General features: G+C 28.6%; 1 protein-coding gene and 1 long non-coding RNA gene across 2 annotated transcripts; one reads left to right on the forward strand and one right to left on the reverse strand.

The window, feature by feature from the left end:
• Positions 1–14,936: 14,936 nt before the first annotated feature.
• On the reverse strand, positions 14,937–20,801 carry LOC121174256 (uncharacterized). Its single transcript, XR_005890178.1, has 2 exons — positions 20,521–20,801; positions 14,937–15,389 (listed from the first exon to the last, which is right to left on the reverse strand). It is a non-coding gene; the product is annotated as an uncharacterized lncRNA (long non-coding RNA).
• LOC100306079 (chaperone DnaJ-domain superfamily protein) lies at positions 16,910–18,908 on the forward strand. Its single transcript, NM_001250274.3, has 4 exons — positions 16,910–17,228; positions 17,703–17,773; positions 17,893–17,949; positions 18,369–18,908. Exons 1-4 carry the CDS (start codon positions 17,033–17,035, stop codon positions 18,567–18,569), a joined length of 525 nt encoding a protein of 174 aa, NP_001237203.2. The 5' UTR covers positions 16,910–17,032; the 3' UTR covers positions 18,570–18,908.
• Positions 20,802–21,230: the final 429 nt, after the last annotated feature.

Raw genomic sequence — 21,230 nt, forward strand, 5'->3', positions numbered from 1 at the left:
CTTAGCCTGAGGTTGCCCACTAAACACGGACACACACTAAGCCTAGATTATGTGTTAAGCAAGATGTCTAATTCTTCCAATTTTTGCATCAATTTCCCTTCAAAGCACTTGAATTCTTCTTCTTTCTACTTCTGTTAATAAAAATTTGCAAATATGTTAATTTCTTCATTATTTCATTAAAAACAATAAGTAAAGTGAAGAAATTGTAATCATTATTAGTCAAAATTGACTATCAAATTAACTCGGATTTCGCAATTATCAAAGACCCTAAAGAATTGACGCAATGGTGTAATGGTATAAGGGGTCACGGATCGAGAAATCTTATAAAAGGAAGCTTGAAAACAAATTATTTATAATTGTTTAAATGTCTATCTTTTAATAAATAATAATTTTGAAAAAAAATATTATTTTTACACATAAAATTGAAATTAATTTTCATATTAAATTATTATAACAACAAACACGCAATTAATTTTACACAATTTTACACTACTTATCACTTAAAATATTGTAATAAAACAACAAATATAACTCATTTTACACAATTTTGCACTAATTAATCTTAATCATTATTATAATAATAACATACAAACTTAATTTTATACTAATTGATTCAAAAATATATATGTATGTACACAAAAAGTTCCAAGGGATTAGGTGTTTGGGGGGGGGGGGGTGTGGGGGACTCGGGCTCCTCTGTCTCTGGGTGTAAGATTTTGTTGCATTCACCTGTGAGGAACAATCAGCCTAACGAAAAAATTAGTATTTGATTTCCACCATGTGCAAGATTTTTTTAGGTCAGCAACAATCTCACATTGCTAAGAAATTAGTTTTAGATTCAGTGAGTTGGGAAACATCCAGAGTCTCTTATAATTTTTAAAATTTATTGATTTATTTGCAACTAATATTTCAGTGTGTGAATTGAAAAAAAATTATTTTTATATAATTAATATTTTAGCTTTTGCATTAAACAAAATAAATATTTTTTTGTATATAATTATAATTAAATTCATAGGTGTACCTATAGGGGTCAAGTAAGGCTAACAACTCTGTCAGTCCTAGCAGGATTTCTCGCTCAGTCCATGCCTAGGGGGGGCTAGAGCGAAAAGGAAGGAGGAAATCTTGTTTGGCCAAAGCCCAAACACCTCGTCGATCTAAGCCGAACCCCCATCGTTGCCAGTAGGACCTAACCCTTTACAAAGAGATTGTTATGAGGATTAAGCAAAGATTACGCAAATCACCAAGTAAACATTATTAGTAAATAATAATAATGGAAGATTAGCATGATTATTAGCCATCATAGGTAAGGCCATGGATCAAGGCCCATTAAAATATGCATATAAAGGATGAGCCTTTTGAGGTAGCACATACTATTCCCTAACATTTATTACTCTCATTTATTATATTGAGAGAGTTCTAACTTGGGCGTTAGAATATCTTCAAATAGTCACCTCTGCCATAGAAGACGAGGAGCTCATGACGAAGTGGGTGAGCAATCATCGTATTGGGGTAAGAAGAAGTTACCTTAATACCCTCATATAGGTACAATAGTATATATAAGTTATATTTTATATTTATAACAAATAATTTAATTGTAATATAATATTAATTGAAATAGAAATAGAAAAGTATTGAGAAAATCAAGTATATTGACAAAGATAAAAATAGACTATTTTGATACTGTATGAAATGCATCTTTCAAAGAGAGAAGAAATAGTGTGTTAATAATCACTAATGGCAAGAGTGGGAGCTTCATTCTCCAAGTTAAGAATTTTGATCAATAATATAACAGTAAATTAAAATTTATATTAAATAAGTATATTTAAATATATATATATATATATATATATATATATATAATACATTTTAGATTTATAATAAGTAATCTAAATTATGATATAAATTTATTCTTAGTTATCGACAATTATTATTAAAAGAATTTACCGATAATGATAAAAAAAAGGTAGATTGAAAGAGATTGACAATTAAGAACACATGGATCAATTGATATGGAGTTATTTTAGTTTAATTAAAGGTCTCAAGTTTAACTCGTGAGTAAGCAATTGCATTATAGATGGAGATCACTTGTTCAAGGACCTTGTCCCCATGAATAAAACATCAACACATCATTTAAAAATCCATATTTGCTTTTTTATGCTTCTCATATTACCCGTGGCATACCTATTAGCATCATTTTTATTTTTTGGAAGACCATCATTAAGTTTCCCCGACATCATTAACACCCCTTCCCTCCAACCTTCATTAAACCCACTCACTCGTACCTGATGGCATCAACCACCTCAATTGTCTTATGGATTTTTGAGCCCTTCCTTTTGTTGTTTCTCACAGACACATTTCATAAGGGCGCAAATCAAACATTCTTTTGTAGGTGTATGAACTATAGGGTGTGATTACAATGCTCACATATCCTAGCAACGCATCGATGGAGATCTATCTTATTCACTCGCAAACCATCCATAATGTGCTCTTACGACATGAAAAAAGCAACATGTTCATAGTCGATGTCTAAATACTTTCCTTCAGACACATTGAACCCGATAGGACCTCACAGGCACATTTGTTAGCAATAACAATCAGAATTCTAAAACAGTAATTACACACACACAAACACAAAATTTAACAAGATTCGACAATTGCTCCCATGTCCTTGGGAGCATAACAACTATTTATAATATTTGACAAATAGGGTTACATCAATACCTATAAAATAAAATAAAAATAGTATAGATTTATAATATTACCCTCGTAAAAAAAAATAGGGGGAAAGCCTCGCGCATCCCACCCCACGTTGTAACCAAACAACAGGTGAACAAGTGGGCTAGGCCCAAAGGCAAATATTGTCGCTCCACTCGTCTTCACTTATGCTTCGTTGCACTTTGCTCCAGTCCAACATTTGTCCACCCATAGAAAATGAGTCATGCACAACAATGTTGATGGATAATGTCCACATCATCACCTTTACTAGTAGAAGAGTGTTTTGTTAGCAATGATAGAGCTGATAAAGACAAAAGCAATGTAGGTGTCTCAAAGCAAGGTCTTTGGTTTTGGAATTGGAATTGGGGAATTTAGGAAACATCAAAGCTTTGAGATTTTGGGTACTAGCTTGTGTAGAGAACCCCATTAATGACATCTAGGAAGCTTTACGATGGTTTTTCTAAAGCAGAACGCAGTTAACATGTCTGTCTTATCTGGGGTAATATGAGAAACATGAAAATGTACACGTGGATTTTAAATTATGTGTTACGTGGGACTGAAAATGAGACAAGCTTTTGAAATAATTAATCTTTATATTTGCATTAAATATTCGAAGGGAGAAATTTATCGGAGATAACAACCCTATTTATCTCAAATAAGATTATCTCTAACGAAAGATACATGTGGTCTATATACCAAAAAATACATACAAAATAAAAAAGGATAATTTTAGATGAGTGAAAGTTGTTGAAATAATGTGAAAATGAAAATCTAAAAAGAGAATAAAGAAAATATTAAAAATGTCTAATTAAAAAATAATAAAAGTAAAAACTTCAATTTGTAAATTGTATATACTTTTATTAGTATAAATTGGGTATTCTAATTTATAGCATAAGAATAAATGCATTATGATTAAATCAATATGCAAACATCTTAATTGAAGAGAGATTTTAAAGTAACATGTTTAGTTCACAATTCACATTGTGTAAAAACTACTGTTACGTGATAAAGTTCAGAATTCACATTGTGTAAAAACTACTGTTACGTGATAAAGGTGTGTCAGAATGAAATTTGAAAAAAATCAATAATATTTTTAGTTGATTTTAAAAATTAAATAATTTAAAAATATTATCTGAAAATAATTTTGAGATGCATGATATTTATTTTGTTGTGAAACTAAGATAATATGTCTTTAGATGGCATAAAACACTTTTATATAATTATAAATTACTAAGAAAAGAGCTTGGTGTAATTTATATAAATATATATTATGTAAAATTTTATGTTTTAGGGATAAAATTGGTAAATATGTTGATAGATAAGATTAGAAATATTATAAATTGTAAATAAGAATTATGCTAAAAATTATTTATAAATAATTTTCAATATAAATTAAATAACCAATTATTTAAATTTGTTTCCCTCACTTTGATTCAAAATTTGTCATAACAAAATATTTTGTTATCTTGCATAAGCATAGAAACATAGAAACATGGCCAGTAGAACTTGTTATCTTGCATAATGGGTTTGGTTTGCAACTAGCCTCTTTTAGTTGTTCTTTTATGCCAAATTTCTTGTTTCAATATATTGACAATCTCTCCTTCAACACTTTCATGTAGTCTTAACCTTGGGAATTTGTCTATTTTCTTCATAATGCACTCATATGATTCATAACCATAACATTGTCTAAGTATATATAGCCAGTTTGTTAGCTAAGTCAATTAATGTTGCAAAAGTGTAATAGGACATATAGTTTATCAAAGTCAATTGATTGTACATTGTCACTTACATTCTAATACTTTTTTATGGTCCAACTCCAGGTATGTAAATGTAAAGACACCTAAACACTATGTGAGAACACGACTATACTTCACATCAGTAAGTGTCGGGTTAGATTTTTTAATAACCTTCAACAAAAATTTACTTTTAAACCCCTCATTACCCGTAGTGTTTCTGTGATTTAAAATCTTTTCAATCTGATTATTTAAATCATTGATAGGTTACTAATTAACTACTTTCATGAACATCTTTAACCTATTAATTGATTAATTATTCATAAACTGAGTAATTTTCAATGAGCGTCATTCTAGTGATTTTCCCAAAATCCTATCATCATGTTGGCTGGGGACTCTTGTTGGAGATTGGGATCCATTTCATCTTATTCTTGGTAGACTTTACATGAAACTGATTCTACAACTGGCTTGATCCAAGAAAAAAAATGGAAAGGGAAAAAGTTTAAATAAAAGTAGATGTGAAAAAAAATGTTGTTATAGTGAAGGGGCTCCAGGGGGTAACAAAACTTGGCAGTCAAACATGTTGGATTGGCTTTTCAAGTCCAATTGGTAGCATTATTTACACTCTTGTTAAGTATAATTGTTTTAAGTTTTCTTGGCATGAATATACTTGATTGATGATATTTTGTTCATGTTGTATTGCAACATAACAAGGATAAAACAAATAAAAGAAATACAAAGCTTTTGTTTAAATGTCAAATTAAATTGAATGGGTTGGCATATAAATGCCTTCATCCAAAATTTCTAAATAGATTCATCCGGTTCATAATTTTTTAACATTTGTATAGAATTTATCTTAGTTTTATTTTCATACTTAAGTTTAACAACAATATACATAGCTGCAAATACAATTTGCTTTATATTTATTTAGGGGCTTCATTTTGTTTAGGACCCATAAAATCATAAAAATAAATAACATCAGTTTTATACTAAAAATCATCTTAAAAGGGAGACTTTTTAAGATAATTTTTACAACAAAACCGTTTTAAAAAAGCTTCATTCTAAGATGATTTTTACAGAAAAATTGTCTTAGAAAGTTATGGTTCTAAGACGATTTTCTCGTGAAAATCGTCTTTAAATTTAAATGATGATTTTTTAAGACAGTTAAGGAATCATCCTGAAATTAATTTTTCACGACATTAACTTCAAAGACGATTTAAAATTGTTGTTGAATGTGTCAAATAACCGTCGTGAAAGATGTTTTTTCTAGTAGTGAAAAACTTTTATAAAAAAAAAACTGTAGTCAGCAAAAAAGAACTGTTATTGATATAAATTTAAATATTACCAAACACATACTAAAATTCCAATACGAGTATGAAATATTTTAAAATATTATTTGTTGGACAATTAAAATATTTTTGTATCTAAAATTTTAAATAATCAATAATTACGAATATAAAAAGCATGGAATAGTTTTTAAAGCTATTTTAATGGAAATAATACGCATTTGCGAAGGAAAACTAGCTACTTGAACAAGGAAAAATAATCGAGAGGTAAGTGACATGAAAACTATTTGAAGTCTTTCACAATCTCCTTTTTGCAATAACTTATATTAATTAATTGGTTTTTCTCTTAAAAAAAATTTAATTGGCTTTCTATAGTATCAATTTGAAAATTAGGGCCATGATTGGGTATATACATGTAAAAGCAAAAATACACCAAGCTGGCCTAACTTAATTGGTTGATAATAATGTATAAATTATTATAAATTTCTTGCTAACTTGTATTTGTCTTGATTCACACAGATAAGAATAAAAATTGAAAAAGCAAAAATACCTTGAATAGTTTAGTTTTTAGTAATGAAATTTAGATATACGTAAAGTATTTTCCTCAATGAAATGACATGCCCCATGCAATACGAATAGGTAAGAAAAGGGTTTGGTAGCATTAGCTTGGAAAGTGTTTGGTAGCCAGACAACGTCTGCAAAAGAGGTGTGCCTGCTGAGTTGTGCCGAAAGATACAATATGCCTTTTCTTTCAAAAATTTCTTTCTCCCATTATTAACTACATGTACTTTGTTGGTCTTTTCTTTGGTAGACCATAATTCTCCTAAAATACACTCATTTTCCTCGCGTGAGCAAATTTGGAATTTTCAATCACAATTTTTTTTAATTAACTCTTAATTTCCAAACATTTAAATTTCTTTAATCCCAACTTGGACGCATAAATCTTGCTGTTCTTTATCTATTAGTTACATCATTGTTACACACAAATAGTTACAAAAGGATAAGAGAGAAGAGCGAGAGAAACCGCCCTTGAGGCTATTAAGCAAACAAATCTGCTTCTTCTATATAGATCATGAGTCATATCCATGTGGGACGGTGTCATACTTTGTGAGCTATTTTTGGTTGGTAGAAGACGATTCCTCATCCCACCTTTCTTTAATTACGTGATGCTTGTCAAATTGAGGAACCCAGTTCTTGAATTATATTTTCATGGGGTAAATAGTTACTCTAAGTATTTTTTATTTATAAATACCATGTATCATTGGAGTATTTAATGGAGCTGCACCTTCTTGAATACAAGATATTAGATTAAATTAAATAATAATCATATATCAGTTGATTCACACATTTAATGATAATTATCTTTAATATTTGTTTTTGGTATAAAGTTATTCTTAGTATTTGAAACTTCACCAAAGTATTTTTCATTCTACAATCTAGTTCTTAATTTTTTTTCCATTTTATTATCTAAATTTATTGAATTAATATTTTATTAAATTTTTTAATCTTAATTTAATCTCAAAAAAACAAAGATGTTGTTTAGTTATAAAGTTTCACATTATTTAGGAATCCAAACCGAGAGTAAGTTATAAATACTCTTTTCTCTTAATCTATTGAAACACCTTTTATAAGCATAAAATCAGATGTTGTATCGAACACTTAAGCGAATAATACTTCAGATATAAGAGATTCTGACGATGTATGTGGATTTGAGATCGAAACATAAATACGAGAAGGAGGACCTAGACTAGTCTCGATTGGTGGGCTTGTTCCAATAACTACAAAATCCTACATCCCTTAGGAGTTGAGACCAATAATCATTTATAAACATCCTCTCTTCTCAACCCCTGAAATATCTTATATAAAGATAAAATTATGACGGTTTATCTAGTAGTTAAATAAATAATACCTCATATATATATATAGTAACATATGATATGTTTTATAAATTTAAAGAATAATTTATACACATATATGAAACATAAAATTAGGAATCAAACTTTAAGTTAATTATTTATTCAATATTTGCATAGTGAATTTGTCTATTAGCACTTAAGAAGCGTTAACTGTTCCTTCTACTTGTGTTATACTTTAGAGCTAATTTAAAGTGAAATTAATTCATTGACGTGGAGTTTGGGTAACTTATTAAATGGGTTATACCATTAAAACTCATTACTCCCATTGTATAAAAAAAAGTCAAACCGATGAGGATATAAGATACAAATCGAATTTATCTAAAAAGAAAACAACACAATCGAATGTTACAATTTCTTTTCAAGCTTTTAACCGATCGCAGCCCTCAATTGACTTTTATTTTTTCCTAAAAAAAACCATGTTCCTCTTCAAATTCTGCTTACAAATCTTTTTAAAGATTCACATTTTGTTTAACAAAGACTCGTATTTTAAGTTTACCTTTCTTTGACAGAAATTTTAAGTCTACCCATGGATTAATATTTTAGTCCGTGCAATACACGTTGATAAATATTTATTTTATATAACTAAAATTTATATTAAATAAATATTTTTGAATATATAAATTAAATTATAATTAAAACTTATAATAAATAAATATTTTTAAACATATAAAATATTTTTTAAATTTATAATAATAATTTATATTGTAATACATGATTATATTCATCTATTAATAATTTCTTTAAGAAAATTTAAAATTTAATTTAGAAATAAAAATTAAAAGGATAGATTGAAAGAGAAGAAAGGTTAAGAAAAAAAATCCTTAAAATCACTCTTTGCCGAAGGAAAAATTCCTAAAAAAAATCCTTTTGTTGAATTACTTCTAACAAGACTTTCACTCGAGATAACTATTCTAATTTACAGAGAGAATATAAAATATTTCATAAAAAAATTAGCTCTGGTAAAATATAAAACAAAGGATACATTTTATAGAAAAATGAAATTAAAATTGTTAGTTATTCATCAATTATTAAGATTGTGACATATAAATGTATGCCTTTGTTTTTCTTTTTTTCTTTTTAAAAACGCACCTGTGTTACTTCAGAGCAATCAAATCCAACAAAAATTATCCAAATTTTAAATCAAGTTCACACCTTTTTTATCATTTAGAATTTTCCATCCTTAACGTTATCCCATTGAGAGTACTTTATTAATATGAATCAGGTATAATAGGAGTGAGGCATGATGCTTGCTATCTTGTCATCGTCCACATCACGATCAAATTAGTCCTTAAACACAAAGATCAACATTAGGACCTATAAGAGGAAGCTATTAAGTATCTTTTGGCAATACTCTGACAAAAACATAGTCAATAAGTCGCATCTTATGTGCATGTATGTCTCTTTACATTGGTCGGCTTGAACATATATATTCTCAATAAGTTAAGGACAAACAAGCCCACTTAATCCTCAATTGTGTTATGTCACACTCAAAAGTTTTCTCACTAATCGGTAAATATCTCAATCATACATCGTGCTAATGCTAATGCTAATACCAATACAATGTTGATAGATTAGGCCTTGCATTGCCTTTATGGTTGAAATTTGAAGATTAAGTGACCAGTGAAAAGGAAAAAAAATGGTTAAATCACCTATTTCATTCTTAAAAGTAATAGACATTATTATCTTAGTGTCTCAAATTAAAAAAAATTAAAAGAAGTATTTGAAATTGTAATTTGTGAATCACTTTAGTATATACCATGTAACTTATAATATTAGCATAAGTTCATAAATTAAAATGATAATAAATAATTAAATTTTAAATTATTATGATATGAATATAAAATATTCATCGATTTGCTCATGATTAATTTCTATTAAAAAATATCTAAACAATTAAGTTTAAAAACTTAGGTGAAACGATTAAATGCATGATTGTTTTTCCATTTATTTTGCTGTAGTACGTGATTGGAGACAAATTAACCCAACGGATGGACGGAAAAATAAGGGGGGGATCCATTAAAAAATGTACCTTTGGTGCTAATCCAACAAATTCTCAAACACGCTCTAACAATTTCAAACATTTATTTACGTTTTTCTTAATTTTAGAAATTCATGTGACGATATTTATGAATTTGAGGGCAAAAAAGGTGATTTACCCCAAGAAAAATTGATGCCCTTGGATAGATAGATTAATAGTTCCTTCACTTTATGGTACAAAGTTTGGTAGCTCCTTTAAAGAGCCCTGTTTGAACCACCGCTCTAAATGGTAGTTTTTATTCCTGGGAGACACACTGGTGGTGTGGTATTCTAGGCCTTATACTCGTCTTTATTTACAAGCTTCTGTTCTGTTGTATCCTTCTGACTGTCCGGTGAGAGCATTATTTAGATTCCAAGTTTCCACCCTCAAAACTCCAAACTTACACTCTAGGATTCTATATATGTTTGTGACTTTACTCTTTTCATGAGCAGCTGCCCCATACCCTACAATAAATAAATGCATATATATGCTCAGAATCCCTAGTTCTTGTTGGGTGTGTTAATTTTGTGGAGAATACAGTTATGATCCTGTTGCCAGGCTTTGTCCTCATTTATATGGAGGATATCAATGTAGACAAGAGGTGGTCACATTAGATCATAGTGCCCATTTTCATGTGTCTCCCCTGAAACACTTTATGGACCAACCATATATGGCCATACCCCATTTAATTGAATTCACTTCTATTTAGTCTACTCAATCCAAAAATAAAAAATCAGTGTAATAGTGTAATATGATTGATAGATTACCTTATTTTTTAATTATATTGTCAAAGATTCAATTAGTCCTTAACTTTTAGGTCAGTTAAAAAAAAATAAAACCAAAAGCCAAAATAACAAAATCTCAAGCAAATATTGAGTCATTCTGGATTGTATAAAATAAAATGCATGTGCTTTACCCATCAGTCATCACCAACAGCCACATACACACTACTCATCCGTTAGATTCTTCATTACTAAGTCATGAAAAATGAACTTTAACGTTAAAGGGAGGCTGCGCCACCTAGAAATAGCACTATTTCAGTGGTGCTAGTTTCCATCTTTATTCTTTGACTAAAGTGATCATGAGCAAAATTGAGAAAATTATGGATGCCACTTTAGGTGAACTTAACTCGGTAATTAATAAGCTTTCAATACAATTTATTATTATTGACTTCAAGATAGTGGAATTCTGTGGCTTAGTCTTTTACCGACTAAATTGGTAAATCCAATTAGGCAAGAGTTTCTCCAATGTTGGCGTGTAAAGCTCTAAAATTGAGTTCAGATAACTCTTATCCAATTGGGCACACGCCACCGTTAGATATTTTTCTGGTTGAACTTAGAGTATTCCCTGTAAATTAAATAGGTATCGATGCAAATCAATTTAAATGATATATTTAGATCAACCAATGAAAATTAAATATTACGAGCGTACTTTCATTCATTGTAAATCGAACACGAAGTAGCGCATACATGAACCTAAAAGTAGTTTTGTTCTTCTCGACTCACTATAAATAGATGTTGTATTCTTTCTGAATAAAGAAGTGGATTTGATGATACAAAACTGATAGCACTTCATCCCTATTTATAGAGTCTGTCAATCACAGATCTCAATCAAATTTATAAAATTCTCAAAAAAATACAATAGAAATAAAAATAAAAAGAAGCACGTAGAACGTGGGCTTCGAACATTCTTATCATTAAGAATTAATTTGTCGATGATACTCAGATTTATTTTAATTCTTAAGAATATTGAGATTTATCTAAAGTTTTTTTTATTTATAATTTAATCAATATAAAACTTATAAACTTTTCAAAAATTTTATCAAACACATTCGGATCCAAGACAATCGTATGCTGGAAAGCAAAGACTAATCCATTAAAGTATTTACATATTGAGATTATTTAAAGGGTTAATCTTTTATTTAAAGGACTAATCTCTCTTAAAAGATATTTTTCTATACAAACAAATTTAAAATCGATATAAAACAATAATGTTAATATGATCACATAGATTTCAAGGTTTCGGCAAGACTAAAGAAGGTTAGAAAAAGCAGAGTTATCCAGCAGACAGCAGAATTTGAAGGTGTTGCGGATAGAGCCGTAATGGAAAATGAAAATGAAAAAGACTGCGGATAAAGCGCAAGAAAAGAATCTATAGTTAGGCAGAACACGTTTGACATTTTTTCTTCTTCTTGATTATGGTGTTAATATGAATTAGTTTCTGTCACTGATTAATTTTTATCGAAAATTTTAAATATATATAAAATAAATATTTTCTTCTCAGTATGAATTATTTCATATTCATCAATATTCGAATTCTACACAATTTAATTAAGGAACGACATTTGAAATTTGATTATAACAAAAAAGAATAATAATAAAAATAATTTAGAATGAAATTATCTGTTAGTTGTCATAGCGACAAGTTCTTTAATTTTGTCCCAGATAATTTTTTGCATTTTCGTCAAACAAAGTGCATTTATTCGATGTTTGTTTATTTAAAAATAATTTAAAAACTATCCAGGCCTATATGTTAAAATATGTGGAGTATTAAAAATTTGCTTCTTCCTTTCAAAAAAATAAATTGCTTCTGTTTCTTTTTCTTTTTTTTTTAATTTTAAAAATCGTCAAAAACTGTAAGGGTATACAAAATTTGCTTCTAAAAGAAGAGAACACAATGGCTGCTGTCAAAGGTCCACAAGCACCACAATTCAATCTATTTTGAACCCTTGCTTAAATTTTTAAAAATCAAGTTAATAGAATTAAGAAATGTATAAAACAACCCAGTTAAAGTATCTTTGTTAACTTTTTTACATTAACTAAGATACTTAAGCATATAAAATCACTTTCATGACATGATAGAATAGCGTATATATCTACCGTGCTTAGTTGAGTAATTGCAAACTAGCTTTTGAATGAAAAAAAAAAAAACCTCATTGGTACAAGAAACAGACACTCCATAAGGAGAAATTGTTCTATAATTTGTAATAATGATATTTTTTAATTCACTTTCAACTCATCTTTTTGAATTTGGATATTTTAAACTTTTCTCATATAATAGAATATGGGTAAGTAAAACAACAAAAAAATTTCCGTTAATAGAATACAAATAAATTACACAAGTGAGATATATGAATTTTTCTTACTTATATGATTTAATTTAATATGGTCATTTTTTTACTAAATGTGAAACTTCTTCCCTTATACTTATCACTACAATAACCTCTCCATAAAATAAGTGAAAGTTTATTATTATTATTAGCTTAAATCAATAGGACACATCACTTGACCTCAACATTGTTTTAAAAAAAAATTGATACCAGGGATCCTAATACGTGAGTGTACTGTTAGAAAAAATTTTAATATAAGGAACCCTGATACATAAATTCATCACCAATTTTACTATCTCTTAATATTTATTTTAGTTGGTATCAAATCATACTATGACCTCCACACTGCTAAGATTGATCACCTAGTGGCACCACCTAATCTTGATATCAATTGTTATGAGATATTATTGGTAAAATATTAAAAGAATCTCTACCAACAAGTCATAAATGAGCCACACAAATAAATTTTATATCACATTTAATCTAAAATTTTAAGATATTAAATTTATTTATCTTTCTCACTCATATTTTACTCAATATATATAATAATTTTTAGCACATATGAAACTTTCCACTCACATGCCACTTCAACATTTTAAACCTTTCTATTTTCTATCTCTTTCTAATTTCTCTTTTTCTTTCTCTGTGTCAAAATAAAATTAACCCCATGCAAACTTATGTGTATCATTGTCTATTGTAAAACTAAACATATAACATGCACGAATTGATGTTAACTAATGTTTGAAAAAGATCAAAATCTTATTCATTTTAGACAACAATACAAGAAAGTACATATTCACATTGATTAATTTTTATACATAAAAAAGAAAGGAAAACAACAAAAAGAAAAAAAAGTAGGAAATACAATATAAGAAACTTATCTCTCATGACATCAACCAAGAATAGTGGTATGAAACAACACTTGAGCCTCCAAACCCGATTTAGAATACATTAATGATGTAAATATTTTTTCACCAAAAAAATTAAATATTTTTAAACATAATTCAATAATATATTTTTCATAATTAAAAACATTAAATTTTACAACAATTATTTTAAAAATACATTTATGAGGATTTTTAATTAATTGATATAATGTGTCAAATTTAATTACATTCATTTATATTTTATAAATTCTAATACACCATCTTTTCCAAATTAGAGAAAAAATATTATAATATTTTTAGTGCAATGATTATATTGCTTTTTCAAGCTAAGCAAAAGAAAAGGCATACATTCCATTATTGACTAAGAAGACAATTACTTTATATTTGATGGAAACAAAAAAAAATTAGTTGTTTGCCGTTTATGTTCAGACCTAACCAGGGTCGTCCATTTCTTAGCCGCACCCATTTGGGTCAACTCACGGAAAATGCAACCGTGCAAACGCACGAGGGACCATGAAAATAAATGAAACCATTTTTCCCTCTCTTTTTTAATATTTATTATGAAACCATTTGTATAAACATTATTAAAATATTATTACCAAAAAAAATTGTTATTAAAACATTGCAAATATAAGCAATGAGTTTACCTCGGTTGACAACACACTGATTTTATGAGAAAAAAATTTGAATTCGAACTTCATAGAATGCACTACTGGGAGAAGAGTGATGAGTTTTAAGTATTCTTTTTATTTTTTGTGTTTTTTTAAAAAGGAATGTATCCACCCTTAATTTAAATTTAAGATTTGTTTTAACACAAATCAAGAATTAATATTTTTTTTTTCATTTTACCTAATTTTTCACTTTGAATCATATCCTTCTTTCCCTTGTACTATTGACTCCTTATTATATGTTAAAGATCAGAGAAAATAAAATTTTGCTGCTGGGGTTGTCTTTGTGACATGGAATGAAAAACTAAACCAAGATGGGATTAGTTAGGATTTCTTTGCACTTACTATTAAGACAAAAAGAAAATTAGCCCAAAGGAATCATGATGTCCATTTATTGGCTAGAAAGAAAGTCATTGGATCACGCCATTGGTTTTTATTACTATTAAATATTAAGTATACGAAAATGAAAGTGTAACGTGATTCTTTTGGCCCATGTATAACGGAGCCTACTATTCTATATCCACCACCTAGCCAACTAATAGTAAGATTGCAACATCTATGAAATATATACAAAATTTTTATGAACAAGTATATACAAGTTTTTATTTATTAACAACAACCATAATCATTTCATTCCAAATTTAGTCACACATAAGAATTAAGGCTCATCGCCCCTCTTCAAAAGTATGTTTTGTGAAAATCGACTCTAAATTTTTTCCCACAAACTCAATGTGTGTACCAATAGAACTATACTCATTGGTTATATACAAGTTTTATTAACACATGAAAATTTTCCGTAGCTATATATTTTATTTGAGTTGTAGTTTGCCACTTCACGATAATTAGGTCATTTACATGCCACTAGAAGGAAAACAGTGCCACAAGCTAGATACTATGAAATGCTGGTTAGTGAGCACTGAGCAAAAGTGAAAACTGAGTGCACCATATCCATTGAAGGATAATCAAAGCTCGTTCAATGCGACGTCAATTTCAAGAGTCAAGACCCATACTTGCAATTCAGTATCCACTTTGAGTTTGAGGCAGAGAGATGCTGAGTGCTGTCACACAATGAATCAAGCAAAACGTTGCAGAAAAACCCAACTAAAAGAGCCACTCAAATAAATAATTAATAATTTTTCATAAATAATACATGCAAGTTGTGAGTAGTGTGGTTTGTAAGTTGTTAAGTAAATGCGTCCAAATACTAAGATTTTAAGATTACAAATTACATACAGTAAAAGATATTTATGGTCTCCTAAAAGAAAAAACTCCATGCTGATAAATTTTTTATTGGTAAAAGTTGAAAACATATCTCAAAAGATTTATAACAATTCATTCATGTACCATGCGTAATTAACAAACCCCTTCACATTCTATGCTGATAAATTGTGGTTGCGTTTAGAAGTTCTATTATGACAATGTTAACTATAAAAGGAAGCTACAAAATAGGTTTCAATATATAGTATAAATTACAATAACACCGTTCAGATGACAGAGACTTTCACCAAAAGAAAAAAAAAGAAGATTATACATTCTGAAGTACAGTTTGAGAGCAATTTTTTTTTTTTAAATATTTATCTTCAAAAACTCACTTCAAAATATAAAAAAAAAACTTTTTTTAAAATAAATGAATGAAATACACTCAAAATACTTTTTTTTTTAATTATATAACCGTCAAATAATTCAATAAATATGTGAATCAATTAGGCTTATGGATTCATTATTTCCAAATTGTCCCATTTCGGCCCAAATCATAGGAATTATTCTACTACCCAACTTGCCAAGCCCAACATCATTAGGTGCAGTCTCCGCATGGTCGCACCGGATGCTTTGAAACTATTTCAATGTGGGTAATTACTTAAGGCACCTCATTATTTGTTTTGGTGCATCTAAAGTATATCACGGATTGGGTAATCAGGAATATAATTTATTACAGATTCTTCAATTCATAATACACTTTATATAACTTATGAAAAGTAAACCTAAAAAATAAACCCGAATATTAAATAAGTTTAATTTAATAAAAAAAACTTATAAACTAATGAAATGGGTTTATACCTTCCTCAAAAGTCAAACTAAACCAAAGTATTTATATATTTTTCAAAATTTGTAATTTTGATTTTGTATATTAAGATAGAGAAAGTTAATTCTTTTTGTACAAAAACTTACCTTGGTAATTCTAAAATATTAACCGGTAAAAGATTGATTTGATTTTGAAGCAATTTAGTGGCTTGTGATATGATTTCTTTTTATTCATCTCATAATCTCTTTCCATGTCTAGAATCACACTTTTTCTTCCAACTAAAATAGTGATTTACGTGGGGATTGTAAGAACGACAGCACAGCAAGCAATATGACGCGTGACGACATTGAACCTCTCTCACCTCAAAATATCTAATCTCAAACTCACTCTCACAACCACATGTTATGTATTCTCTCAAGTATCTACGTCCCACGCAAAATATCTATTCTTCACGAACATTCTAGGCTTTGGAACCAGCATGTTCCGTAAAACTTTCTAGAGCATTCATTTCCAAAACAATAATAAATACCCGATAAACCTTTCAAACCTTCCCTCGTTCATTGTTCACGTACTGTGTCAAGAGCAAAGAGCCAAGAGGGTGCAATTACATGAGCTGAAAGAAGTAACGCAAAAGCCCCTTTATTTTTAATGGTTAGAACTTAGAAGCTGATTGTGACAATGGATGCTCGTGGAGAAGGGTCTTCTACTTCTTACTACAACGTTCTTGGTGTTAGCTCAGATTCTAACGTGGATGAGATTAGACGTGCTTATAGGAAGCTGGCTATGCAATGGCATCCTGATAAGTGCACAAGGTCGCCTTCTTTGCTGGGTGAAGCTAAGCGCAAATTCCAGCAAATTCAAGAAGCCTATTCAGGTATGTATGTATGTTTGTATGTTTCAAGTTCTTGTTTTTATTTATTTATTTTTTATATGTAGGAATCGAACACATAAATTAGAATATAAGAATGAGTTGATTATTTTTGCACTCTGTCATTATCAACTAATCATAAATTACGAATCAACGGAGTTGGTGTTGGTCTAGTGGAAGGGCTAATCTCACAACGTGGTGAACTGGGTTCGAATCTCCCTCGGAAGAGGTACTAACATCTAGTGTTCATCAAAAGTGTCTCGAATAAGATTGTGGAATAAGATTGTCTCCGTGGGAAGTAAAAAAAAAAAAAAAGATTTTGGTAGATATATAGATGATTATTATTAAAGTCAATCAATTTATTTTACATGTTAATTTGTAATTTAATTTTTTTACACTTTTGGTGTGTAGACTATTTTCTCGTCTCTTGTGATGTTATATTGAGCTCTGTTGCTTAATTATTTATGTTTTCTTGAGCAGTGTTGTCTGATAGTAAGAAAAGAACTATGTATGATGCGGGCTTGTATGATCCTCAAGAGGAAGAGGATGAGGTGAGTGTGTTTCAGAGGCATCTTTTATGTGGATTCAAATTTGGTTGTTTTTAATTTATTTATTTTTTCCTTGTTGTGTTATGGTCTTGAAAGATTTATGTGTGTTTCTCTGCTTCCAGGGCTTTTCTGATTTTGTGGAAGAAATGTTGTCCCATATGGCTCAAGTGAGGCGAGAGGTAATGCTTCTTATAGAATTGAATGAAAAATTATTTATGCTTCTAATATGGTTAAGGTAGGAGGAAAAAGGTTGACGGTTCCCCCTTTGCTAAAAAAAAATAACTTTCTAGCAAATTAATAATTACATACTAACATTTGTTTTTGAAAAAAAACTTTAGTTGTTTGAATATGACTTGACCCTTTAACTAAGGTTTGGGGTTCCATTCCGATTTGGACATAGGATTGCTAAACTAGAGATATTATTTTACTTCAAAATAGGTTGATAAAGTGGGATATGATTAGTTTACTTCTAAGTAAGAAGTTTAAGATACCTTTTGTTAAATAAAAAAAAATTTAAAATATGATGAAAAAGTTGGATATAAAATGGATGCAAGAATGAGTAACAACACTAATCGTTTACAACTATCAATTGCTGCAGGGAAAGCATTACGGTTTGGAAGAGTTGCAGGGCATGTTAATGGAAATGGCTAAAGGATTCGAGTGTCCTTCAATGTATTGTGGGGTGAACTCTGTGATTGATGAGTCTCCATGCGTAAAGAGAACGCGTTTTGACACAAACATGATGGAGAATAAGGGGTCACATTTCCAAGTACCTGATCTTAACCTCTATTGCAGTTAAGATGTTTTTCACGGATCGATATCAAGAAAAAACAGATGGGTAGTGATGATGAATTTTGGTAGTTATTTTCAACATTTTGACAATGGATTTATCTGTACATATTCCTTGTATGGTGCTAAATTCCCAGGGCTTTGTCTCAGTTTTTCTAGTTGTAAATGATATATATCTTCTGAAGGGGAAGAGAGGAGAAAATAATGATTGAGTAGTTTGGAAATTATGTTTTGAGTAAGGATTTTCTGCCACGGGATTGTTCACTTTTTGTATTTCTTTGATTTGGATAAGAAGTTTTATGGACATGTTTGAGAAATTAATGATTTTTTTGAAGTAGTATTATATATATAATAATTTTTAATTAGATTATAGTATTTTTTTTATTTTGTTAGTAATTATTAATTAATTTGATTTTCAATATTATAAAAAATAATTTTGTTAGTTATTAATAAATTTGATCCTAGAATTGATATATATAGGTTAACTTAATATTTAGAATTAAAAATGATCAGATTGATTAAATAATGTCAAGGGATAATATTTTTTTTTTTCAACTATGATAACGAGAATTGAATATAAGTTTTCATTCATCTATTTCAATTCTATTATTAGGTCTATTATGGTGGTTAAGAGATTACATTAACCGAAGTCAAATGTTGGGAATTGTTATTGAAGTTAAGAAATAAATTTAGTTTTAAGAATATTACAGATTTAATTAACTAAAAATGCTGATGTTTGGAATTAAAGTTATTTATACACTTCACTTTACAATTAATCCACAATAAAGGTGTTTCAATTTTGATCGAAAGGTATACATATGTAAAAAAAAAATTATGAAAAATATATACTATATTTTGAAGTGATGTCACATCAAAAAATTATATATCCACCAAAAGGTCAAAAGCATTATATTCCTGATACATTTTCATAATCTACCCATTTTTCAGTGTTTGTAAAAATAAAAAATAAAAAATAACTTTCTTTTATTTATATGATATGATTTTCTCTTTATTTATATGAATTAAAGACATGTATTAATAATTTATAATATCCATGCATCTCAGTTGAGTTAGACTTTTTAAATATAAATAACTATAATTTGGGAACAATATAAATATATGTGTTCATTAAATTATAAATTGTTACAAGTTTCTTAAAAAACACTTAGATAGAAAATCAAATTACATGATTTGTATTGAAAGTTTGATGAATATTATTATTGGTGCTAAAAATATGAATTCATTATTGATAAAAATATAAAAGGATTAAAAATATAAGTTTTTTTTATTTATAAAAAACTATTTATTTTTTCCCCTAATTTGAACATTTTTTATTAAAAATATTAAAACAAAAAAGTTTTTATACCTTGCGTTTTGTCTTTTGTTTGGGTTTCGGCCTAACTGTTTATCTTCAGTTGGGAAGCATTTTGTTATATCTACTTTCATTTTTTCTAAGTACACTCCCCTTGATATCATAAATATTTTATATGCCCAAAATATCCCTATATCATTATTTTAAATTTCATAATGATGTTTAAATTTTGGCATTTCGAAAAATAATTTCCAAAAAGTATTTCTTGAAATTTAATAAAAGAATTTTTTTTGCATCTATTTAAAATCTAAAAAGACAATCATCTCAATAAAATGACACACAAATAAAATCCCATCTCTTGAATCTTTAATCAAATTTACATAATATGTGCAAATGGAGATCCCAAACTTGTAAGCACTTTTTTAGTTTGTGGTAAGAAAATAAAGATATAGATAAGTAAAATCAAGAAAGTGAGGAAGAATGAAAGATGAAAATAAAATATTCAATCTGAGTCATAAATGGATAGAAAGAGAGAGAGGAAATATTTTATTATGATGGAAGGAGTGCATTGTTGAGAGGTGGGGGTAATATGACCGTGTGAGGGAAAGAAGAGAGTTTGAATTGTAGAATGGGTTGGTTTATAACGTACCAGTAGGGTCATTCTTTGTCTTCAAAAACCTTTGCATTTCGCGATTTCCACAGGAACCAACATGTGCAAGCAAAAAGAACTCCTTCGTTGCTGGTGCAAAGTGTTTGAAGCCATATATGTAGATGCTGCGTCGCAGCTAAGAATATTAGGAGAGTGAACTGAAGTTTCTCCCACACTATCCTGCTAAGGGGACAGTCGCGAAGGATATGCAAGAGGTCTTCTTCCTAATAAGAACATTATTTAAATCATTTGAGTTTAGAAAGAAAAAGGAAAGTAGATATGATCTTATCACATTTTCATCCTCTTCATGTAAAAAACATGAAAAAATATAATAAAAAAGAAAGTTGTGGCATTTTATAAATCAACAATATCTTAAAATAATTTTTTAAAACTTAGTAACAAACTTAAGAATGTTATATTTTCAGCCATAGACTTTTAATGGTGATAAAAACGTACTAATTTTATAAAACTTTTATCATTCTGATTATTAAATGTGAGGGCATCCTTAATTATTTATTTATTTTATGTATTTATATTTTTTTTGTTATACATAGCTTTATCCTGATTTATTATAAATTTCTAAAAAATAATCAAATTATTATTTATATTACTTTCAGTTTTTGTGATAATTTCTCTCTCTTCAAATCTGAACTTATATTTTTTTTTTCATCTCAAATTCATCTACTTGTAGAACATGACAAATGTCAATT

Source organism: Glycine max, chromosome 20, assembly GCF_000004515.6.
Source record: "Glycine max cultivar Williams 82 chromosome 20, Glycine_max_v4.0, whole genome shotgun sequence".
NCBI classification, from domain to species: domain Eukaryota; kingdom Viridiplantae; phylum Streptophyta; class Magnoliopsida; order Fabales; family Fabaceae; genus Glycine; species Glycine max.

Coding starts and splice junctions, on each gene's coding strand:
- LOC100306079 (NM_001250274.3), top strand. CDS start 17,033: ATGGATGCTCGTGGAGAAGGGTCTTCTACTTCTTACTACAACGTTCTT. Junction 17,774..17,892: donor CTCAAGAGGAAGAGGATGAG/GTGAGTGTGTTT, acceptor CTCTGCTTCCAG/GGCTTTTCTGATTTTGTGGA. Junction 17,950..18,368: donor TGGCTCAAGTGAGGCGAGAG/GTAATGCTTCTT, acceptor CAATTGCTGCAG/GGAAAGCATTACGGTTTGGA.